Source organism: Apostichopus japonicus, chromosome 17 (genome assembly GCF_037975245.1).
Source record: "Apostichopus japonicus isolate 1M-3 chromosome 17, ASM3797524v1, whole genome shotgun sequence".
Lineage (NCBI taxonomy): Eukaryota > Metazoa > Echinodermata > Holothuroidea > Aspidochirotida > Stichopodidae > Apostichopus > Apostichopus japonicus.
The window spans coordinates 4376733-4402087 of record NC_092577.1 but is presented as its reverse complement, the minus strand read 5'-3'; the positions used below and the strand labels follow the sequence as shown (position 1 = coordinate 4402087).

The following is a 25355-nucleotide window of genomic DNA, read 5'->3' as shown; positions in this document are numbered from 1 at the left end:
TCATTATCGGAAAGATTGACATGAGAATTGTGTCCAGTGTTTTATTTCATGGAACAATCAACGTTAACGTCATGCTTAAGTTTGGCGTAAGTTTGTTGTAAACGCGTTGTATCTATGCTACGAGTTTCCGATGTGTAAGATAATCGTAATCCTGTCGTAAATTTCTTCGTGGCGAGATTAAGGTCAACGTAAACGTGGAGAAGAAATAAGTTTTAATAAATACGAAAGTTATTATTAACTTCCGATATGTAAGTTGTCATAAACGTAACGGAAATCTGTTGTTCCGTGTTTACAATGTTTACGGATGCGTAATCACATCGTAAACGCGTTGTTCCAAAATGTACGGGTTTCCGATGTTTAAGGTGACCGTAAGCAAGACGTAAACATCCAAGGACTGTGCTTACGATAACTTAAATGCGTGTCTTTTTCCCGTGACGCGTGTCGAAGGTACTTTAACATTTCCGCCGTAAAATGCTGCCCATTCATCGCAGTGCCAGGATATTTATACAGTCTAATCTCTTTATGAAGACAGAATTACCACCCAAGCCGAAAAGGTGTGAGCTTATATTTGTTCTTAACGTGTAGCTGATGTTGCATTTATATGCCAGGGTGTTATAACACACTAACACGTGTTATGTTTTGGGAGCATGCGAGAGCTAGATATATATTTAAAGATACAATACAGTAAATCGTACACTGTAAACATTAGTTAGTCACGAATGGCAAAAATCTAGTCACAGTGACTAGAGTTAGCTGGTCATTACCAATTCGTTAGTTGCAGACCAATTGGCATGGTCGTTCGACTAACATAAATTAGTCACATAAATTTGTACGAACTTTGTTGACACTCACTATGCATGTCATGTATGTAAGCGTGACGAGAATGTTCTAGTCTTCTGTTTGTTTACTTTCTATAACCTTCAGCTTTGACCAATGACGTCATTATTTTTATCCAATCATCGTACCGTAGAATACCGTGTGCTCAGCTGATCAGAGATAAAAAATTCAGACGACGGCCGGCGATTACATGTATACTGTATGCACGTACGTGGTACGTCGTACGTCGTACATTGCGGCCATTACCTAACTGCAGATAGAACAGGGCCATCAACAAAATAAGAAGATTCTTAATCATTTAACAAATTGTCAGAAGCAGTTTCAAAATGTGGTCAGTTAGGTAAGTTCAATCACAACTGAAATTCTAATAAATAATAATTGACACAATTGAGATAATGTTCAAAGAAGGTTTGAATATCCGCGATATGTTTGGCTGGAAAGTATGGGTAAAATTATAACGTTAGGCCATAGCAAGCAAAACTGTGGCTAACGCTAGAACGAAGCTAGGCTAGGAGTTTAGTCTACCTAGTGTAGCCCACATGCGCTCGTAGATGTATAGTACTATAGAAGCAGTAATACACACTTATATGACATATTTTACATAAATGTGTATTATTAGCTAGTATACTAGGCCTATCTTCTATAATGTTACGAGCGCCTGTGGTGTAGGCTAGCATACGTCAAGTTTCTAGACACTTCGTCGACCACCAACCCGGTCTGCATTTCGTGCACTCTGAACTGAAGATCTTCGGAGTGGTACTTACCTTCTGCTCTAGTACATGGTACAAAGTACATGGTACTCATATTTTAGGATATTTTTGATAAAGTTGGAAGTACCTGGTGTTTAACTAAGAACAAAAACTCAGTTTCAATGCATGAAATACCCATAATGTTGTTAGCTTAGGCCTAGGCCTCAGGTTCATAGTGGCGCTATGTTAGTATCCTACTTCCTAGACCAAGTCTACACCAGCTGTAGCCCAATGTTGTAGGGTTCTGTATCCTAAGTGGAGTGGCTGCTGAGTGCTAATACCCTGGACAGAGAATGTTTTGAGTCTTATTTAGCAAATAATCCACAAAGGTATGCATTTTCTGCTCCTGCATATGTGCATCAAGGGGTTTTGAGCCTACTCAGCCTATCATTAATTTTCTGTTGTTTGTCAATTTTCAGAGAAAGTTGATGTGCCAAGTCCTGAGCATTCACAGCTATATACTTTGAATGGTTGTGGTATCAATGGACTCAACTGGTTAGATGAGGTAACAACAAATTCCAAACAACTCTGACAGCAGAAATAGATATCCTGATACTTCCATGGGAGATCTACTGTAGTAACTATAGGAACCAGTGCTTGCCACCCATGGAGAATAAGGTAATTTGATGTTCTTGTTCTTTGACGAGCAACAAATTTGAATGTTTTATCACAAATTATGCCCCCTATCTACCTCTTGTCCCCTACACCTGTCTTTAATACATTGTAACAACCTATGGATAAACCTTTAAATGGACTGGATATGTTATTGAGGTGAACTGTGTATTTAGATAGCATTTCAGTAAGCTTTCCTTTAGACTACTGTACATACTGTTACAGTTAGGCTGTGGTTTACAAATCCCAATGATCCAGTTTTGGCAAAGAACACCTTCAATTCTCTTATTCTAAGTAACTTAACAGTTGCACTGAAGTGACAGGCAATATCAGTTTAACATGTTCCAAACAGTTCAGGAATACATTGGGGTATGTCCTGTAGGTCAGTTTGGGAGGAATCAACTGAGCTAAACAAAAGTAGTTTTCAATTTCATCACATTTCAGAGCCAGAGACGAAAAAGCCCTCCCCGCTGACCCTTCTCTGTATGATGTTGCTGCAGGTATGGCAAGCCAGACCAAGTGGACTGTGATCCGGATACCAATAAAACCTGCAAGAATCATAAATGCACCCAACTTGGTCAAGTTTATCAAAATTGGTGACTGGAAATGTTGTTGCAGACGTAGACCTGGTTACTGCTTACACAGTATTGCTCATATGTGTATTTACACACTGCACAGTGCATACTGAAATCTCTGAAAAGACATCTTTATGGACCAAAAATGATAATTGCATTGAAATATGTTGTGATTTATATTGTGACGACTATAAAAAGTATCATTTTGGTATGAAAAAAAATGAATCTCTCACTTAAGTTGGCATACTCCTATTAGAGTCTATATCCATCCCTTCGATTGTTCTCCTTCAGGAAAAGTGCCAAAAAGCAGCGGGGAACATCTTTTTTGACCTGTTATCAATCATAATATAGTTTTTTGTGGCTTGCATGTTGAAGAGCATGAATGTACATGTGGTGAGAAAATTGGGTCAATTGAGGCAGTTTTAGACCCCTTTAGGCTTCCCAGGAGCAGCGTAGGAAAATTGTTTACCTCTGAGTGAAGAGGTTTGTTTACAAGTGACGAAAACTTCCGGCTCGAATAGCAAAAAAATCTACATGGTCATGATACAGAAAATTGTTAGTGCCATGAAAGGCCAACTTGTCAGCTATCCAGTGATAGGTAGCATTTAGCTAGTGAAAACTTTTATCTAGACTTAGAGACCACATTACTTTTGTGATTTAGTGTGTAAGTCAATGGGGCTATAAATGGGCTTATGCTACCTTAAGTTACATATAAGGAACAATCTGTGATATATAGTGCGCATTATGCAATCACTGAAATAACCACAGTACATAAAGACATAGAGAAGTTGTGGCGGAATGGTTGGGGCACTGAACACATGATTCCATGATCGTAGGTTCATGTACCAACCTGGTCGATACGTATGTATCTTTAATGAAGACACTTAATCTCAATTGCCACTCTTTACTCAGGTGTATAGGGTACCCTGTGAGGTAATTCAAAAATATAGCATTTGCACCGCTTCATGGCTGCAATGATATGGGATGTCCCCTGGGGAACATGTAGCTGTAGCTCAGCATTGTTTCTACCATTCAAGACATAACTTATAGTTTGTGATAAAGTACTTCTAGAAATGTTTTAACTACTTTGTTTTCTGTTCCACCCTAATGTTGCGTCAAGGATAATAACATATTCAACTTACATGTTCTGCATTAATATTGTACCATCACATCCATGGTCAGAAACTGATAATAATATCACTTCCAAGTTCATAATTCGAGATGAAGATTAAAAGGATATTTTCTGGCCCTTTTTAACAGCTAAGGTCATATAGAGCTACTCAAGGCCTTTTTATACCATTTGATTTGACATGGGGTATTATTTTTATAAATAAATTTATAAATATGATATATTATTTTATGTATATTAAATATATGTTATGTATATTTAAATATTAATTAAGATAATTTATTTGGCTAAACTTCTATTTTTATATTTGAGCTGCGTACTCGCAATTTTTCCCTTTGTCTGCCCACATCTCTTCCATGCTGCTATTTTGATGAAACTGATGGAGCCCATAATGATGCATGGTCAGTGGACAATGAGGGTCTTTAAGAAATTGTAGGTATAGGTCATCAGGGGGTCTAATTGTTTGAAAACTGTTGAACACTGCCAACTTAATGGCTTAGGAGCATTTCAAAGTAATCCCATAAGTATTCTCAAGATGTTTTGTGGGAAAAGATTTTGACAATTTTGTAAAAATAAGTTTTCCCAATTTTCCCATAAATATTTATTTTAGTTTTAAATGTTCTTTAACCTTTAGTGTTTGTTACTGTTCTTTATGAGATGACTTTTAAATGGAATGTTTATTTGTCACATTTTGCATTAGTACTGAATGTTAATAAAAATTACCATGAAACTTACAATGTGTGTCACTATCTCATTTCTTAACTAATCAGTACTTAATCTTAAACTAGTCTTGTGACCTAAATAAGTAGTCACAGTTGCAATGACTAATATTTTTAGTCACTGGACTAAGCTTTGGTCGATAGAGGCATCGTAGTAGGACTAATTTTAATTAGTCAGAAAACTCAATTTAATTAGTCACAAAACTAATGTTATATAGTCAAATGACTAGAAAAAACTGGTCGATAGAGACATCGTTGTGACTAATTTTTTTTAGTCATATTGACTAACTATTGTTTACAGTGTAGTGGTATTATATATATGTATATTTTTTTATATATATATGTATATTTTTTTTATTTTTTTTATTTTTTTTTATTTTTATTTTTATATAATATAAAATATTTTTTTATTTCTTATTATTTTTTTATATTTTTATATATTTTTTAACACAGGCCGCAATAAAATGTGCCTCTAGCATCACACGTGTTATCATGTTATAACACAGATGCATATAAATGCGCAATATATTCAAGTCGAAAACGCTATTATAAGCAACTGTACAATTCGGTTCGGGTGAAATTACATACAGGAGCTAACTCTCCTGACATGTTATACAGGAAACTTTGTTTTATAAACTTGTCAGGTTGTGCTATCGACGTACCACTCAGATCAATAGGCACACGGTCAATAACTCCCCCCTTCATTTTACTATACTCCATTAGTCTTGATTTTACTTTGACTTGTAAAAATATGGTATTTACACATTTGATTTTTATAACAATCGGGGAGTAATTTATCAATATGAACTTAAGACTGTAAAGGCGTATAATACATGTAAACACGTAACCGGTGTATTGAAAGTAATAATACGTAAATGAGAAGTGGCCTTCTTTCTGCAATTCATGATAAATTCTACAGCTAATAATGATAATAAAAATAATAATCAGCAGCTATTTTAACGACGCTTAAGCGACCTTACATGTGGAAGACACCCGCAAGGGCTTATGGATTACAACTTAACACGTTTATGATAATACGTTTACACGTTAACACGTTTATGATGAACACACGTTTATTATGAACATTGTGGAGTGTTACCTCAGTGGTTAACGCCGGTGCCTTCCAATCATAAGGGCCCGGTTCGAGTCACTGCAAGATTAATGTATGTCGTCCAGTTAAAGATCAGTTGTTGACAATTCATAATCATGGACGTTAAATATGAAAGTAAGAGATTGACTTCAGTCAGCTTGCGGGCTTGATAAGCCAATGATGGCTTCTTTGCGAGTTCCTGTTTGTAGGAGGATCTAAAATACATACATACATAAACTAACAAGTAAATACGCTGTCTGCCGAACTCATCCCTTTTTATTGCTAAATCAGGTATATCATACAATCTCATTACTATATGATAAGGTCAATTTTCCAGGGACTCTTGTTTTTTATGGTTCTTTCTCAAAGAAAAAGAAAACTATATCATGTAAATATAGATATGTCATAAAAAAATATAAAAAACATTTAAAACGTTTGACTCGATGCGTTGAATATGTGCTTTGTCATCAAGTTCGGGTGACAATCTTGTGATTAAAACTGTACTTTCATATCATGCTTCGAACAACTTGTACTGACAGTACGAGCAGTATGAATATCATTTTTCTATGATCGGAGAAGGTGGTATATATAGGAGCTGTTCGTAAGGACAGTAGTGGTATAAGGTAGTTGAACAAAACTTGACTGATGGTTACCTTGTCAAGCCCAGTCACCCAAGTTTTCACTATTCAAAACAGTCGCACTGCCTTACAAAAGACCCACTGTCGCCAGTTGGATCACTATACGCCGGTTGCAATTTATGCCCCCTATGCCCCATCGATCTTATAATATATGTATTACTTCTTGACACGTATCTTTGCGGTATGCTTTACACATAGCGGCCCGTTGACAATATAAGCCTAATATATTAGGTCTTCCATTTTGATGAGTTGCTATGGGAACGTACTTACGCAGCCCAAATGTGTTAGTCATTCAGTATTTAGTTCACTGCGTAGACAACAAAGCTATAGAAAATGACTCGACTGGTTCTGGTGAACCTGTGTCCTTGGAACTATGTCAACACAGTTTGTATAGTTTAAAATATAAGACTATAGGCCTATATAGTTTAGCGTGTATTTCGCCATGTAAATTGTCCTATCCATTTTGAAGCACTGCACTGTAAACAATAGTTAGTCAATAGGACTAAAAAAAATTAGTCACAACGATGTCTCTATCGACCAGTTTCTTCTAGTCATTTGACTATATAACCTTAGTTTTGTGACTAATTAAATCGAGTTTTCTGACTAATTAAAATTAGTCCTTCTACGATGCCTCTATCGACCAAAGCTTAGTCCAGTGACCAAAAATATTAGTCATTGCAACTGTGACTACTTATTTAAGTCACAAGACTAGTTTAAGATTAAGTACTTTTTAGTTAAGAAATGAGATAGTGACACACATTGTAAGTTTCATGGTAATTTTTATTAACATTCAGTATTAATGCAAAATGTGACAAATAAGCATTTCATTTAAAAGTCATTTCATAAAGAACAATAACAAACACTAAAGGTTAAAGAACAGTTAAAACTAAAATAAATGTTTATGGGACAATTGAGAAAACTTATTTTTACAAAATTGTCAAAATCTTTTCTGACAAAACATCTTGAGAATACTTATGGTATTACTTTGAAATGCTCCTAAGCCATTAAGTTGGAAGTGTTCAACAGTTTTCAAACAATTAGAACCCCTGATGACCTATACCTATACAATTTCTTAAAGACCCTCATTGTCCACTGACCATGCATCATTATGGGCTCCATCAGTTTCATCAAAATAGCAGCATGGAAGAGATGTGGAAAGACAGAAAAAGGGAAAAAAATGCAAGTACACAGCTCAAATACAAAAATAGAAGTTTAGCTAAATAAATTATCTTAATTAATATTTAAATATAAATATACATAACATATATTTAATATACACAAAATAATATATCATATTTATAAATTTATTTATAAAAATAATACCCCATGTCAAATCAAATGGTATAAAAAGGCCTTGAGTAGCTCTTTATGACCTTAGCTGTTAAAAAGGGCCCGAAAATATCCTTATAATCATCATCTCGAATTAGGAAGTTGGGAGTGATATTATTATGAGTTTCTGACCATGGATGTGATGGTTCAATATTAATGCAGAACATGTAAGTTGAATATGTTATTATCCTTGAAGCAACATTAGGGTGGAACAGAAAACAAAGTAGTTAAAATATTTCTAGAAGTAGTTTTCACAAACTATAAGCTATGTCTTGAATGGTAGAAACTTACCTTTTAGGTCAATTTTTGGGGTACATTTTAAATGAGAACCCCACATTCAATCACACTAACCTCATTTAATGTAATGATTGTAATTTTTGCCAAGTACACTGAAGTCCATGTTAAAGACTTGCCCGATATATCGAACATCATTTGCTGATAATCTGAACTTTGCTTGATCCCCAAGGTGTGCGCAAGTACACAAACAATGATCTTATACACTACACTTATGTGGGGCTTAGGCATGCAATATATATAGCATACTAGTAGTATGACCGGTGTACATTATTTAATATAACCGGTGTGCAGTATTATGTGTACGTATATGTTACAATTTCTGCTGAGAAATTATTTGTCATAAGTTTGGTTTATGACTCACCACAGTTTTTCTATAAATCAATGATGAATACTCAAGTGAACTATCTCTTTGCATTACACAAAAAAATATCCTTCCTTTTTCACTTTTGACATACAGTTTTGGCAAAGTAACAAAGGCCTAAAGACATTTGGTTAAGTATGTAACATTTGTGCTAGCCGCACTCTGTAAATGTAATGTAAATTAGCCATTTATATTGCAACATTAGCACAGTATTTACGGAACACTATCTATGGTCCTTGGTAACACATATCAGACATTATGCTCACTATGCTGAGATACATCTACATGTTCCCCAGGGGACATCCCATATCATTGCAGCCATAAAGCGGTGCAAATGGTATACCTCCCAGGGTACCCTATACACCTGGGTAAACAAAGGCAATTGAGATTAAGTGTCTTCATTACAGATACATACTTATGGACCAGGTTGGTACATGAACCCACGATCATGGAATCACGTGTTCAGTGCCCTAACCATTCCGCCACAACTTCTCTATGTATTTACGTACTGTGGTTATTTCACTGATTGCATAATGCGCACTGTATATCACAGATTGTTCCTTATATTTAAGGTAGCATACGCCTATTACAAGTCCCATTGACTTACACACTAAATCACAAAAGTAATGTGGTCTCTAAGTCTAGATAGAAGTTTTCACTAGCTGAATGCTACCTATCACCGGATAGCTGACAAGTTGGCCTTTCAAGGCTCTTACAATTTTCTGTATCATGACCATGTAGATATTTTGTTATTCGACCCGGAAGTTTTTGTCACTTGTAAACAGACCTCTTCACTCAGTGGTAAACAATTTTCCTACGCTGCTCCTGTGAAGCCTAAAGGGGTCTAAAACTGCCTCAATTGACCCAATGTACCCACCATATGTACTTCCATATATGCTCTTCAACATGCAAGCCACAAAAAACTAAATTATGATTAATAACAGGTCAAAAAAAGATGTTCTCCCGCTGCTTTTTGGCACTTTTCCTGAAGGAGAGCAATCGAGGGAATGGATATAGACTCTAATAGGAGTATGCAACCTTGAGAGATGAATTTTTTTCATACCAAAATGATATTTTTTATAGTCGTTACAATATAAACCACAACAGAATTCTCTGCAATTATCATTTTTTGTCCATAAAGATGTCTTTTCGGAGATTTCAGTATGCACTGTGCAGTGTGTAAATACACATATGAGCAATACTGTGTAAGCATTAACCAGGTCTACGTCTGCAGCAACATTTCTAGTCACCAATTTTGATAAGCTTGACCAAGTTGGGTGCATTTATGATTCTTGCAGGTTTTATTGGTATCCGGATCACAGTCCACTTGGTCTGGCTTGCCATACTGCAGAAACATCATCCAGAGAAGGGTCAGCGGGGAGGGCTTTTTCGTCTCTGGCTCTGAAATGTGATGAAAACTACTTTTGTTTAGCTAAGCTGATTCCTCCCAAACTGACCTACAGGACATATCCCAATGTATTCCTGATCTGTTTGGAACATGTTAAACTGATGCCTGTCACTCCAGTGCAACTGTTAAGTTACTCAGAATAAGAGAATAAAATTGAAGGTGTTCTTTGCCAAAACTGGATCAATGGGATTTGTAAACCACAGCCTAACTATAACAGTATGTACTTAGTCTAAAGGAAAGCTTACTGAAATGCTATCTAGGTACACAGTTCACCTCAATAACATATCCAGTCCATTTAAAGGTTTATGCATAGGTTGTTACACTGTATTAAAGACAGGTATAGGGGACAAGAGATAGATAGGGGGCATAATTTGTGATAAAACATTCAAATTTGTTGCTCGTCAAATTACCTTAATCTCCATGGGTGGCAAGCACTGGTTCCTATAGTTACTACAGTAGATCTCCCATGGAAGTATCAGGATATCTATTTCTGCTGTCAGAGTTGTTTGGAATTTGTTGTTACCTCATCTAACCAGTTGAGTCCATTGATACCACAGCCATTCAAAGTATATAGCTGTGAATGCTGAGGACTTGGCACATCAACTTTCTCTGCAAATAGACAAACAACAGAAAATTAATGATAGGCTGAGTAGGCTCAAAACCCCTTGATGCACATATGCAGGAGCAGAAAATGCATACCTTTGTTAGCAGTATCGCACGTGAAATAAAACGATGGAAAAACGCTTAAAATATTAACCATGTGAAAGAACACAATTCTCTTACCCCAAATCCAACGTTTTGTTTAAAAAGAACCTACCGATATGATTTTATAACGATTTATGTGACCCTAAATCCCCTGGGAATTTGCAAATCCCCGTACGCTTCACTGCGCGTTGACATACTGAAATATGACACTATATTTGTAAACACATCAATCACGGACACACGACACCATTATGAATATTCATATATATCGCGTGTCTTGCGGTTGAGTGCACTTGCGCATTGGCTGTTTATTTCAATGAAGATAGCTTAAACACACATTTCGGAAATGGCCATCTTCTGTGGATGAAGGGAGTAAAGTTTGAACATGCGCAGTTGGAGCATAATATTTTACACAACGTTAATTTAATGGGGATAATACATCCGTCAAGAAACAAGCATCTTTACTATAACTACCACAAAATAATTAGACATTTTGGCAAAGCTCTCAATGAAAATAATAACGTCGTACAAGGCAATCTTGTCCTACAGGAAGAGCTGTTTGACTATTGTCGTAACCTTGCCCAGTTGTATATGCAGTTTGCCTTCACACACAAAGTCTATGGAATTTTTTTCCACATGCAAAAGTATTTCAATTGAGCTATATTGGTATTTTTGAACGTAAGGCACAGTACTGTCAAGCCGTGCCTCGGTAGTGCATGGGGTTCACAGTTTTTTCCTCTGTAGATCTTGTTGAAATACACCTTACGGTCTTTCCCGATCGTATTAAAGTATAAACATTATTTCTATATGGGGTCTTTACCTCAAACTATTTGGGGAAGGTTTTGAGTGGAGGGTTGAACTTCTAGGGGGGGGGGGGTGATGGACAGTTACTAGAAATTAAGTTATCTACAATAATTTTTCATGACAGGGTGGGTGACCCTTTATATTCACAGGATTTTGATGGGCTCAGAGTGGATGGGGTTGGGTGACAGGTGTGGGGCAGGTAGTCACAGTGGGGAATGAAGATGGATGGTCATGTGTTCTTTTCCTTGCTTGTCATATATGACTTCACATATGCTCTTGTAAAGGGAATCTGCATTCCTCAGAAAATATACTATCATACCAGGCTGGTCAGCAGAAATCAAAATGTTCTTAATCCTTTCATGGTCATTCAAACAAAAGAACTCATTTTACTATAGTAAGGTATGTTCTTAATCCTTTCATGGTCATTCAAACAAAAGAACTCATTTTACTATAGTAAGGTATGGTATGAATGCTGGTTATTTTTACATGTGTCGAGGACAATATGTGCAACAATAAAAATTGTACGACAATTTCATTAGAATTTCCAATTTATTATAAACATCACTTCTTACATTTTACAACTTAATGCTTGCTAGATATATAATACAAAATAGTCCTGTGAGCATGATTCTTTCTCATTTTATATAGGTGTTCCAGGACGACTGGGTGCATTCCAGTGACGAGGACAGCACTATCTATGATGCACAATAGCCTAGATGTACTCACAACTCTACATAAAGCTTGTGACTGTGACACTGCTGTAGAATTAATTGCCCAACAGACTATGAGATACGTTAACAAACTAACGTCACACATTGCTCGAATAATAAATCTAATTTACTGTTATGACAACGGAGCAAGCAACAAACTATCGATAAAAACTTCCTCTTGAAATTGCCGTGAATACCATCAAAACTTTGTCTGCTTCAAAGTATCAAAACAAACTGTTTCTCCATCTCAAGTTTTCTGACATGAAGATTTGATGGATTTATGACTTGGAAAAAACAATGTACAGAAAGATTGCAATTGGAAGTGATGGGTGGCCTCCTCCTCCCCTAATAGCCACCCCAGTTCCTCTCCATTTTAGTATTTTCTTTATAATTCTTTGTATATTTGATGGCAATCATTGCAGGTTCAAAAGAAAGCGAATCATACTTCTTATAACCTTATACACTATGACTGTGACACTGCTGTTGAATTATATTACCCGTCATGACCAACCTACTAAAGGCTGTGTTAATAATCTAACATATTAGTAACACATAGCACTGTTAATAAATTTACCTTAAGTCACTGTAATGACAACGGAGCAAGCAACAAACTATCGATAAAAACTTCCCATTTGAAATTGCTGTGACTACCATCAAAACTGTCTGCTTCAAAGTATCAAAACAAACTGTTTCTTCATCTCAAGTTTTCTGACATGAAGATTTGATGGATTTATGACTTGGAAAAAACAATGTACAGAAAGATTGCAATTGGAAGTGATGGGTGGCCTCCTCCTCCCCTAATAGCCACCCCAGTTCCTCTCCATTTTGGTATTTTCTTTATAATTCTTTGTATATTTGATGGCAATCATTGCAGGTTCAAAAGAAAGCGAATCATACTTCTTATAACCTTATACACTATGACTGTGACACTGCTGTTGAATTATATTACCCGTCATGCCCAACTTACTAAAGGCTGTGTTAATAATCTAACATATTAGTAACACATAGCACTGTTAATAAATTTACCTTAAGTCACTGTAATGACAACGGAGCAAGCAACAAACTATCGATAAAAACTTCCCTTTTGAAATTGCTCTGACTACCATCAAAACTGTCTGCTTCCAAGTATCAAAACAAACTGTTTCTTCATCTCAAGTTTTCTGACATGAAGATTTTATGGATTTATGACTTGGAAAAAACAATGCACAGGAAGATTACAATTGGAAGTGATGGGTGGCCTCCTCCTCCCCTAATAGCCACCCCAGTTCCTCTCCATTTTGGTATTTTCTTTTTAATTCCTTGTATTTATGATGGCAATCATCGCAGGTTCAAAAGAAAGCTAAACTACTTCTTATAACCTATATCCTTAGAAATAAAACGTAGAACTTTATACAATTTTTATAATCTTATAAAACTTGTGACACTGCAGGCTCCTCATTTATAGGTACCCCAATGAAAATAAAATGTGATAGATATTAATTTTTTTTTGGGGGGGGGGGGTTATAGAAAAATACCAAACAAGCTGTTAATTCATAATGATGCTGCATTCTAACAATGCTCTGAAAAGCTGCCTGAACACCAGTACAATCTCTGAATGGCTATTACTAAAATGAAGGCCTAATATTTTTTTAAATGCACTATAAGGCAAACAAACAAACTTAGCCTGGCCCTTGCTCGGAAAAGCTGCCTGAACACCAGTGCAATGCTTACCTGGCTATTACTACGAGGCCTAATAGAAACAATTAAATAAAAATACACTGTAAGGCATTCAAAACAAACTTAGCCTGGCCCTTGCTCGGAAAAGCTGCCTGAACACTAATACAATGACTACCTTAGAGTTATAACTGCCGAATAAAAACTATAGGCCTTATTCTATATAGTTTTAGGATATCAGATAAGTATGCTTTGAAAGAAGTGAGCAGTCTATATTAAAGATGGAATCAGGAATTAGACATGCATTTACCTTGAAATTCAGGAAGAGAATGGCACATGCAGATTACATGTAAAATGGAATTTGCAATATCATTTTTTGTATTACAAGACACAGAACCCAATTCAGTGAACTTCATATTTTCTGTAGCAATTTGGTTCTCATAAGTTACTGAAAATTGTATCAAAACATCTTTTGCATTTGAGTAGCATTTTGCCCATATTCAATAGCACTTTTCTATGTGATAGTGGATCAATTATTGCTTGAATGGGCTGCAGGATAAATTTAAATAGGAGTGGTTATAAATGAAATGTCACAAAAATGAGTCCATCTTTAATACAGATATGACATGAATGGATATATGAGATGACATGGTAGGAAAAGACTGCATTGTGGTGGTTGTGCTGGCAATATGGATGGCTTCTGACGGAGGTAGAGGAAATTTGAAAGAATTTAGCCCAAACTTCTGATAATATGAATGGCTGCACCTCGAAGGTTCCTATAATATCGTTTTGTGCCTAAGTCATTCAAATGGACACCATCAAATCTAATAACATCAGGGTTGGAAGCAATCCCTTTTCGGCCACCTTGGCTCCATGAAAATATTCTGTCGTCACTACAACAGATAGCCTCGAATGAGGAGTTCAATTCTTCTACCCTATTATTGTAGTCCGGGACACATTTTGGAATAATTTGCCTATGGATAGTTTGCATTACACAAACCATTTTCACATTGTAGTGACGCATTAAAAACCGACAAAATTCAAAAATTCTTTGAGCCAGTACTTTTGGGACGATGGCCGGATCACACAAATCATTGGATCCTATGTCTAAAATGATGGCATCCGGATGCAGCCCCCCACCACTTTTTTAGCTGCCCCCCCCACATCCTTGGCAGTTTCAGACCACCTACACCATGGATATTGATTTTTGTATCCCCTTGTAAACCCAAACAATCTTTGAATCCCAATTTTTTGGCTGAAACTGCCTCCCCTAGCCTCCTTACAAAAGAGTGTCCCCATATCTGGATGGTTGTTGGTGCCATCTTCACAACCTGAAATAGAGAGAAAAAACGAGGTGACTATATGAAACGAACTTCATGCTTCAGGTAGTCTTGAAGCAACGCACATTCAAACACTTCATCTTCACCCTCATCCTCAGGGTCCTCGCTCACATAAGTAATTTCGAACAAGGTATCATTGCCTTCATCCTTAGAAAAACTAACAATGACACCTTCACACCAGACCTCTTCGTCATCTACTAACCACAAATGCAAAATTTTCTTATTTAAAATCTCACCTGGGAAAAGTATAAGAACCTGTAAATCTCCAGCCTGAATGTCCTCCTCAATCTCCTTCGCTTTGTATGAGTACACTCGAGGGAACCCATCGTATCGAACGAAGTACTTGGCACCTTTCGCGCCCACAACTGTACCTTTGTACCAGTCCACTTTCCCCTCTTCCTCGGTGTGGTGTTCAATCCGTTTGCCAACAAGCTCCTCAGGCAATTTGATGTTACTGCCTGAAGTCAATCGCGTTTTCTTTGCTGGTGGGGGTTGTAATCTGCTTTTGAAGGCTTCCACAGCATCAACCGGAGCCAAACCAATAGCCCTGTTTTGAAAACTGGTTGATGCTGCTTCTAATTCTTCGTTGTCACAGACAATTACCCCAAGCAGAGAGATCTTCAACTGCTCAACTGTTTTTGGCTTTCCGCCAGCTGACACGTTTAGAACACCACCTTCGTTCCGGGCACCAAGTACAAACCTTCGATACTTCAGCTGTGTCTGCAGATACTTAGACTTACCTTTTACCGATTTCAGTTCGCTGAGTCTCTGGTCAAGCTCGCTCGCGGACTCCGCTAAACCACCAACAGACTTGATTTCCTTTCCCAGGAGAAGCTTTCTGGCACGATCTTGGTCTGCCTTCTTCAAGATTGCTGCCTTCTTACCAAGCTCTTTCTGTTCTCTTGCAGCTTTGATGGTGGCTAGTCGGTCCGCGTATGCTTTCTTTTGTTGGGCCTTGGACTTCTGTGCTAGCTTCAAGAACAATGAACGTTGCGAATCTTCCAGGGAAGCAGACCATTCTGATGTTTTGTTCCTCTTGTACATGATCATGGCTTCCAGCGCTATGCACGAGGCACTTGGTTTTTCCCTCATGAGGCGATCTAGCATACCAAAGTCGCGTTCCACTGTAGTGTTTGTTGTTGGCACACTCTGCATTTCTCTGTGCTGGTCAGCAGACACCCTGGAATACTTGCCACCTTTCAAATGCTCAGATAGCATTCTCTCACTGAGCATTTTGAAAGATGAACAGAGCATTTCCAGCAGCTGTTTGACCATTCCGTCGAGCTCACAGGGCTTCATCAGGCTGTCGTACACAGAGTTCTTCTTCAGAGGAACATCAGAGTAGAGGATGTCGCTGCCAGTTAGTAAGTCTGTGGAGTCTTTGCTCCATTTCGCGAGGCACTCAAGAAGCCTGTCGTAACGTTCGTTCATCGCTAGCACGTGCTTTTCTTTCTCCATTGCCCGCCAGAGTGGTCCAGTGATGACTTTGTCGATAATACCCAAAGATTTGACACCAGCTATGTACTGCGGAACTTCAAGATCCGCAGCAACAGCCAGCATCAATTTGTTCTCTGACTTGTGCCTATTGAAGAAAACCAAGAGATGCTTATACAAGTGATACACACCAGCTCCATTGTGAAATAGGATATTAAACCTATTTCCTTTAAAAGGGGCTAATGGGACGTCATTGACACCAAACTCTGCAGATAGAAAGGCCCTAAACTGTGCTGCTTTGCCACTCTTCTCACAACCACGGTCCTGAACGCCTTTGCACACAGTGCGAACAAGCCGTTCAGTCCCACCTTCATCCTTCCCCGCAAAGCCGGTCACAGCTAGGGCACCTACTTTCTCCTCACCAAAAATCATCTGCTCCCAAACCTTCATTGTTGACGATGCTTGTTCAGCAAGACCAACAACAAAGTGCATGCCACAGAAAAACTCATTGAGTTCTTTGGCTTTCCCTCTCTGTGTCAATGACAAACTGTCCCAGTCACCCCTTACGGCTGGCAGAACCTTCCCTCTGAAATCAACAAGAAGTTATTGAACTTTTCCTGGACGGAGTGTCTATCACTCATGACATTCTTGATTTTTGTCAAGAAACAACCCAAGTCGAGCCTAACCTTGTCCTGCCCACCAAGATCGACTAGATCTTGTACAATCTCTTCCAATACTCTTAAAGTTGTGACAGCTGTACCATCAGCTGTCTCTCGCACTCCAAGAGTGAATACCTTACCTTCACCAAAACTGACATCGTAGGACCCATAATGATGGCCAAAACTTAGTTGTGCCATCACTGTAGAGTAAGATTGTCATCTTCAAGAACTGCATCGCAGAACTGAAGTTGGGCCATGGCCCTAGCCTCAAAAACCATTTCCTTGGCAAAGGTGGCCTTAGGCAATCTCTCTACACCAAGGCCTACAATGCCCTTCAGCACTGTGCGCACAATGTCTTCACAATTATTGCTTCCAACATTCAGGCACATCAAGTGCTGGTAAACACTCCTAATACTATCCCTGTACTTACCTTTCACTATAGTATTTACCTTGCCGCATTCTTAGTCGAGGATATCGTCTAAACGCTCCTGTAGCTGCTCCATCTGTTCTTCTCTGTAGTTGAGTCGTTCACTCACATCCTCGAACTTTTGTTGGCTGGTAGAGGCGGCGGCTTTTTTCTTGTAATACCTTACCTGTTTCTTGGCTCGCTGCAATTGGTAACTCTTTTCCACGATGGTGCTGGTGTGCTTCTTGCTCTGTTGTTTCAACTCCACGTCCTTGCCTTTCAGCTGCTGCTTCAGTCGTACTATCTTCTCTGTCTTCCGTTGTTCCCGTCTCGCGATGTTCTTAGAGCTTCCTTTGTCCAGTTGAGTCCTCCGTGTCTGGCTATCCTTTGCGATACGACGTTCGATGGCGACATCCCTTTCCAGCTGCTTCACTCTTTCCTGTAGTAGCTCACGCTCAGCAAGAACCTCTTCCAGTACACTACTCTGCGATGAGGTTTTCTCTTTCAGGTCTTCAAAGTCCCTCTGAAGCTGCATGTGATGTTGTTGCAGTCTTGTGAGCTGTTCTACGACAGTGGGAGTGGATTCGACGGTGGGAGTAGATTCGACGATGGGAGCAGATTCGACGGTGGGAGCTGATTCGCTATCCGGCTTAAAGATAAGACTTAGAGACACTTGGCGCAAGAAATTACACAACTTATCTTTGCTTTTCAGCTTTGACAAAGCACGTCTTGTTTTTACAACTTGCAACACTTTGGAAAGAACAGATCTTTCTTTACAATTTAAAACACTTGAATCAAAAAAATTGCTTACAACTTTAATGAAAGATCTTACTTGATTAGCACATTTACACATTCCTACCATATTCCACAATTCAAACACTACACCATTTGAAAGTCGAGTGCTAGGCAGTCTGACATTTAACACTGAGTCAGACTCAGAGCTAGGCCTAGGCCCTTCCTCAGCGTCATCTGACAGAGCTGCTTTCACACTCTCAAAAGATATACCTACCTCTTCACAAAAACTTACGTTTGCCATCGTTCGGTTATAAATTACTTACCCTTTCCGAACAATGTCACTGGTAGCTCTTGAAATGTAGTTAGCGATGAATTTTCTTCGAAATTGTTTTACGTGAGAGCAGTTACTTGCGAACGTAGCATTTAGCAGTAAAACAATGTGTATACGTAATTAGCTTGCAATTCCAACACACTACCGCGTACCTAGCAACAGCACAGAAAATTGCGCGAAATTTCCGGCTGGTCGCGAGGGTAGCCATTTTCGTATATCTATCAGGTAGCTGCTGTGAGTCATAGCCAATCTGCTACAAGCCAGACTTAGAGGCGGGGCTTAATCATCAAAAACGGACCTTTCTACTAAAAGTAGGGGCGGCAGCTCAGTGTTGTTTTAAGAAAGAAAATCATTTAAGTATCAAATAAAGCAAATAAAAGCAATAAAATATCATATATGGCTAGTTAAATTCTTATTATTACCCTACTATAAGCAACAAATGAAAGTTTAATATGTTTAAAAAATATATATAACATAGGACCCTATTTTGGCCAATACCACTTTTGAAAGACAATTCCATTCTCTTTCAAATGACGTATAGATGTTGGGGGTGGGATTTAGTCTTTGCCTGCCGCCGATTGAACGAAGAAAAAATGGCAACCCGGAAGTTGTGACCAAAATTCATATCGCTGTATACAACTCTACAAGCTGGTCACAGTGGGGGGCAAATTTTCATTCACGAATTTCCCAAAGATTTCGAGGCCGTTTGCAAAGGTACTTTTATTTGACGTTGGGTAAATGTGTTCTTATGATTTTAAAACCAAAAATATAACATTTAATGGTAAGTTCGACAAATAATGATTTTTTTAAAAAACTAATTCCCAGCGGGCGCTGGGCGGTACAGTTACGCGAATCCGGAAAAAAATACGCTTGTGCGTGCGGCAGCGCTACCTTTGTGGAATATTTGCTAAATAAGACTCAAAACATTCTCTGTCCAGGGTATTAGCACTCAGCAGCCACTCCACTTAGGATACAGAACCCTACAACATTGCTACAGCTGCTGTAGACTTGGTCTAGGAGTAGGAAGTAGGATACTAACATAGCGCCACTATGAACCTGAGGCCTAGGCCTAAGCTAACAACATTATGGGTATTTCATGCATTGAAACTGAGTTTTTGTCCTTAGTTAAACACCAGGTTCTTCCAAGTTTAGCAAAAATTTCCTAAAATATGAGTACCATGTACTTTAGCCTACAAGAGCAGAAGGTAAGTCCCACTCCGAAGATCTTCAGTTCAGAGTGCACGAAATGCAGACGGGGTTGGTGGTCGACGAAGTGTCTAGAAACTTGACGTATGCTAGCCTACACCACAGGCGCTCTTAACATTATACTAAAAATATAGGCCTAGTATACTAGCTAATAATACACATTTATATAAAATATGTCATAGAAGTGTGTATTACTGCTACTATAGTACTATACATCTACGAGCGCATTTGGGCTACACCAGGTAGACTAAACTCCTAGCCTAGCTTCGTCCTAGCGTTAGCAACAGTTTTGTTTACTGAGGCCTAACGTTATAATTTTACCCATACTTTCCAGCCAAACATATCGCGGATATTCAAACCTTCCTTGAACATTATGTCAATTGTGTCAATTATTATTTATCAGAATTTCAGTTTTGATTGAACTTACGTAACTGACGACATTTTGAAACTGTTTCTGACAGTTTGCTAAATGATTAAGAATCTTCTCATTTTGTTGATAGCCCTGTTCTATCTGCAGTTAGGCAATGGCCACAAGTACGACGTACGACGTACCACGTACGTGCATACAGTATATATGTAATCGCCGGCCGGCCGTCGTCTGAGTTTTTGATCTCTGATCAGCTGAGCACACGGTATTCTACACCGTACGATGATTGGATAAAAATAATGACGTCATTGGTCAAAGCTGAAGGTTATAGAAAGTAAACAAACAGAAGACTAGAACATTCTCGTCACGCTTACATACATGACATGCTTAGTGAGTGTCAAAAAATTTCATACAAATTTATGTGACTAATTTATGTTAGTCGAACGACCATGCAAATTGGTCTGCTACTAACGAATTGGTAATAACTAGCTAACTCTAGTCACTGTGACTAGATTTTTGCCATTCGTGACTAACTAATGTTTACACACTGTGTATTTATAAATGCCTGGAGGAATGGTATACTGCACTTACTCTCTACTGGTGTTGATAACTTGGGGATTATTCTGCTACATCGGTAAGTACTTACGTATTTTGTTTGTTTGCTACAATAAGGTAATTGGTAGACCCCACTTCTTGGTAATACTCCACGTTAGGCTGTTACCACCTACATTATCCTCATATAGGCAAACCCCAGTGTTACATTAATTTTAGGTCTACATTAATCTGAAATGGGTCTCAATAAAGTAGACAGATGAGTGGCAAATATTGTTCAGGGCATAGATATCATCTAGCGTACAGGCTCTCCCAATGTTGGTCACAAGGTTGCTATATATAACATAAAAGATTCGAAACTCCGCGACTGTGACATATCATGTAAAGTACCGGTAAAATACGTCAATGTGTAATGTTTGTTGACCAGAATCACCAAGTATTACTTGCTAACTTGCCTGCCTAAATAATCGGCCAGAGCGAACAAGCTATGTAATGAACATCTTGTCTATTTATTTTGCCGATCAGTAGAGCTGTTTTACCATATTAGGCATACTACAGGACCGTCGCAATGGGGGAGGGGGGGGGGGGGCAGAAAAGAATTTTGAAACCCTGCCCGAATTTTCGAAACATACTACACGAACCTCATGAAACATGCTGATACCGGTTGCGAGCAGGTCTTTATTGAAATTATCACAGTTTTAGTAAGCAGTGGTTTATTTGATGTAGTCAGTTATAACCACATACTTACAACATATTTCCCAACCCACGGATGACGTGTGTAATGAAGTTCCATTCAACTTCAATGAAAAAAATATTTAGTTTCATCTATGAATTGTCCTTTCGCTTTTTTCTATACAGTTGCACATGCGCAATTCTCATGTTTTGATGACGTAATTATTGCAACTGATTACGTATGCGATTACAAGTGGGACTGTCCCTCGGGAGAAGACGAAACTGATTGTCGTAAGTACACACATGAACAGAACATATATATAAGTGTTGCTTGTCAAATCGTTCTTGCTTGATGAAGACGCAATCAAAAACTTTTATCTATCTCTATATTTTTGATTCGAAGAAAATAGGCCCACAATTTGTTTTTGGACAAATTGGACCAGGCAAACTAATAAAACCCTCATCCTTTCATGTAGATCAAGAACGGCGTCTTTTGGAAAATTCAAATAAATTAACCGCCACAACAGTTGCGGCACAGTCGTATTAGACGAGACTCAACTTACTACTACTACTATTACAGTTGCGCCACGGCACCGTCACGATGCATAGCCAGCCATCGTGGTGTGTTGGGGGGGGGGGCGGTGGGTTGAGAAGGGGTGCATGGAGGAGGGGATGGATGAGGGGGACACAAAAAGTCAAGGAATTTCACTTCAATTAACGCCTGTATTGATATAACTTTCCATTAAACCATAAAGACGTTACTGTATCCTCTGTTATAAATTTAAATTGTACGGGGAGCGGCCGGGGAGGGGGTAACACTCAATTTTGCTGATGATCGGTTTGGGGGAGGGGTCTAAGGGGAGGAGTCTAAGGGGAGGGGTTGCCCTATCCATCTGAGATCGTAAGTTTTTTAGTACATGAACGTATAAAATTAGATCATCGTTAACATCATCATATGTTGTGGTCCTTTTCGCGTTCCATACATGACAGACAGCCTTACCGAATCTCATGTCCAGATATTCGTAGGTACTGGTCACTTGAAGTCGATAGAACCATGATAGAACAAGGGGCAAAAGAGCGAAGGCTACAATGTAGGGTACCATGATTTTGTTTATACCTATCACCCAAAACTGCGGTCAATGACTGTATAGACCTCGGCCGGTGTGCCTATAGGTAAGTTACAGCTGACTACACGCTTACGACCACGGATATGGCGACCGGTATAGGATGCATACTACGATTCGCTATAAGAGATATTCGTCCGCAGTTCGCTGGCTGATTCCTCGAAGTTCATGATCAATTCCGTAGAGAGCAGAAAACAAGAAAAAATCACAAGAACTATGTAATCTAAAGGAGATATGTAAAGCCGCCATTTTGAAGCCAGTTAGCGTACGACAGTCAGTTCTCTTAAAGCAGCATTTTGCGTCATTTTCCCATGATTTTCTCAACCTCATTGACCCCACCATGCCATAACGACATACATAATAAGCTTATTTATTCAACTCTAACTTCAAATCGTGGAATAAAAGTCGCAAAATTTAGAACTTTCAACGTTGTTTTTCTCGAAGGTCTTTTCCGTTAGGATCTCAGTAAACCCAGCCTATATATGAATATTCAAACACGATGAACGTTATTGCATAACGTGGTAAATAATAAAACAATGATCAGCTGATTGCAAGGCATCGCGAAGCGACAGATAGTGTAGGCAGGCTACATAACGTTACTTCAGCCTATACATCTACATCGTTACCAGGCTTGTCCATCTCGCATGACAGTGTGCAGATATTCGCTACTGCAAAAGAAGAATTTCGCAAGAAGAAATTTGCTCACCCTTAGCATGGAAACAAGAAATACCAATGTAAGTTCCTATCATTTACCAACACTGTCGGAAAATTCTTCATCTTTGTAGATGTACTCTCCGTTTTCCGCGATCGCTAGATCGCGGTATACACTAGACTATGCCTATACACATGTGTGACCAAACTACTGTACTGTACCGATGTTAGGGTAACTTTAGGCCTAACAACAAACCCATATCACGACGAACTTAACGTAGTGTAGTGACGTTTGCGAATATTTGCTTAGTTAAAATGAATGTCGTCTAGTGCAGTGAGTAGTTAGATTTAATGTTAGCTAGGCTTCAGGAATGTCAGTTTGACCCATGAATTATGATGGATCATAAGCAAATATGCTCCAAAGGTTATCTCTAAAAGAAAAACAAACACTATCAGTTGGAAAGTAAATAACTATCTTATTTCTTCTGTCATAATGTAGCAGTCCTTAGGTGATTCACCAGAAACACCATCAAGGAGGACATCTGGGAGAAGGGGAAGGAGGGGTACAGGCCGTGGAGGAAGGGGCCGTGGTGGAAGAGGTGCAGGTATGCCACGGTTGACAGCAGCTGCAGCAAGACAGCAAGTTGCTAATCAACAGCAGGAGAGGACAGAAAATATCAGGGCACATAAAGTGGCTATATTCTCATTTACTATGTTTCTTTGCTTTCATTACAAATCCTCTCAAGAACATGTACTCAAACACGGGAGTCTCTGGGTGTGTAAAAAAAATAGTTTGGTGTGGAAAGGGTACCAATACTATTTCTTAACTTCTATGAAATTTACTTTTCGAGTTATGAGCATCTTTCTATGTGAACCAATATGACAAATGCCCATGACTGTAAAATTGTCACTGATAATTTATCATGGAAGGAGTGGGAGAGGTGGTTGAGAGAGGATAGGAACATAAAAAAACATAAGCTTACAGTTTTTGTCATAAGGTTATTTTGGGTATTACATTTGAAATGCAACATAACGTTTGTGGCCTCTTTCAGGAAATGATACACAGAGTGGACTCTGAACAGCTGCGAGAGCTCGTTCTGCAGTTGATGAACAGCTACCCTGCTCTCTTTTTTGATATATGGGAACGTCAGCAGCACCCACAGCGTATGACAATCCCAGACTCACCTGGCTGGTGCACTTGTGAGAGGTGCAGAGAAATGCCAACAGTAGAGGAACGGGTGTGCTGTCTAGGGACAGGTGACAACTGTCTCTCTCTTAGACCGGTCAGTACTGTTTTCTTAATGTTTTATCTGGAACCCAAAATTTGCTTTGTGGCTAGCAATAGTGCTCAGTGATGACAGCATAGACAAATTAAATTTCTTTTACAACTCAAGATAACAAAATATGTTGTTATGACATAACCTTCCGTGACTAAAGTGTTATTTTCAGCAATCAGTTTAAGAAGTTTATAGCATATGGCGTCAGTGACAAGAACTGAAAGACTATAATGGGTGTTTTAATAATTGGACATAACTTTCTACAACTTCAATGTCATATTTTCCAGGAAATTGATACTGTGGTGATTGACCCTTTGGTCCTTGGTGTCGCCCGAGAACTAAGAAGAGCCATCTGTGGCGGTAACAGAGGAGAAGAGCCCAACAAAGCCAATAGACATGCTGCATACAGACAATTTGTACTGTGGCATTATGGTCGCCTTGGCAACAGAAATAGGAGAGCAGTTCCCAGTTGTGTTGTCTGGCGGATCAGGTCCACTTTTCCTGACCACATGATAACTATGTTGGGTACATTCCAGGTAGATTGCTTTAATGTTTTCATTTATCTTTGTTAGCTATTCTTGCCGGTATTCAATTTTTCTTCTTCACATTTTTCTATTTATTTACATATATGTTTTTATACTTGCCATTAATCAGACTATTTTTTCACTTCTTTATCGTTCATTTGTTATGCCATCAAAAACTGTCATTCCAAAATCATCTTTATTTTTATATCACATATTTTCTATTTACTGAAAAGACTTTAATCCAAAACAGTTTTTCACTGCTTCACTCACCCACCCTTCACTTCTTTCAAACAGTAGTTTATTTTTCTAAGATGACCATCTCCATAGGTTAATATAACAAAAATCATATAAATGTCTACACACAAAAACCTAAATTAAGAACTTTTATCAGTACTTAGTATCCTACACAGCTGCAGATTTCACCTTGACTCTACGAAGACACATTCCATGGAAACTTCTGT

At 38.5% G+C, this 25355-nt stretch overlaps 1 protein-coding gene, 2 long non-coding RNA genes and 1 pseudogene across 6 annotated transcripts; 2 read left to right on the top strand and 2 right to left on the bottom strand.

Moving 5' to 3' along the window:
- The first annotated feature begins 770 nt into the window (after positions 1-770).
- Positions 771-4923, top strand: LOC139984340 (uncharacterized). The gene is made up of 3 exons (XR_011799042.1): positions 771-1177; positions 2006-2204; positions 2643-4923. It is a non-coding gene; the product is annotated as an uncharacterized lncRNA (long non-coding RNA).
- A 4477-nt stretch (positions 4924-9400) lies between these two features.
- Positions 9401-23314, bottom strand: LOC139984341 (uncharacterized). Of its 3 annotated transcripts, none has more exons than XR_011799046.1 (3): positions 19413-19978; positions 10155-10443; positions 9401-9737 (listed from the first exon to the last, which is right to left on the bottom strand). It is a non-coding gene; the product is annotated as an uncharacterized lncRNA (long non-coding RNA). The 3 variants fall into 3 exon arrangements; XR_011799044.1 differs by lacking the exon at positions 19413-19978 and adding an exon at positions 23149-23314 and having other exon boundaries at positions 9402-9737; positions 10155-10353; XR_011799043.1 differs by lacking the exon at positions 19413-19978 and adding an exon at positions 20155-20291 and having other exon boundaries at positions 9402-9737; positions 10155-10353.
- Positions 13495-17310, bottom strand: LOC139984298 (uncharacterized; annotated as a pseudogene).
- On the top strand, positions 20386-25321 carry LOC139984333 (uncharacterized). 2 transcript variants are annotated; one of them, XR_011799038.1, is made up of 5 exons: positions 20386-20728; positions 21505-21609; positions 23593-23775; positions 24146-24376; positions 24658-25321. XR_011799038.1 is itself a non-coding variant. In XM_071998213.1 (4 exons), the coding sequence occupies exons 1-4, from the start codon at positions 23087-23089 to the stop codon at positions 24940-24942; spliced, it is 789 nt and encodes a 262-aa protein (XP_071854314.1). In that variant the 5' UTR covers positions 22385-23086; the 3' UTR covers positions 24943-25320. The 2 variants fall into 2 exon arrangements, 1 of the variants encoding a protein (XP_071854314.1); XM_071998213.1 differs by lacking the exons at positions 20386-20728; positions 21505-21609 and adding an exon at positions 22385-23176 and having other exon boundaries at positions 24658-25320.
- The last annotated feature ends 34 nt before the right edge of the window (positions 25322-25355 follow it).

Coding starts and splice junctions, on each gene's coding strand:
- LOC139984333 (XM_071998213.1), top strand. CDS start 23,087: ATGACAGTGTGCAGATATTCGCTACTGCAAAAGAAGAATTTCGCAAGA. Junction 23,776..24,145: donor AGAGGACAGAAAATATCAGG/GCACATAAAGTG, acceptor GGCCTCTTTCAG/GAAATGATACACAGAGTGGA. Junction 24,377..24,657: donor ACTGTCTCTCTCTTAGACCG/GTCAGTACTGTT, acceptor CATATTTTCCAG/GAAATTGATACTGTGGTGAT.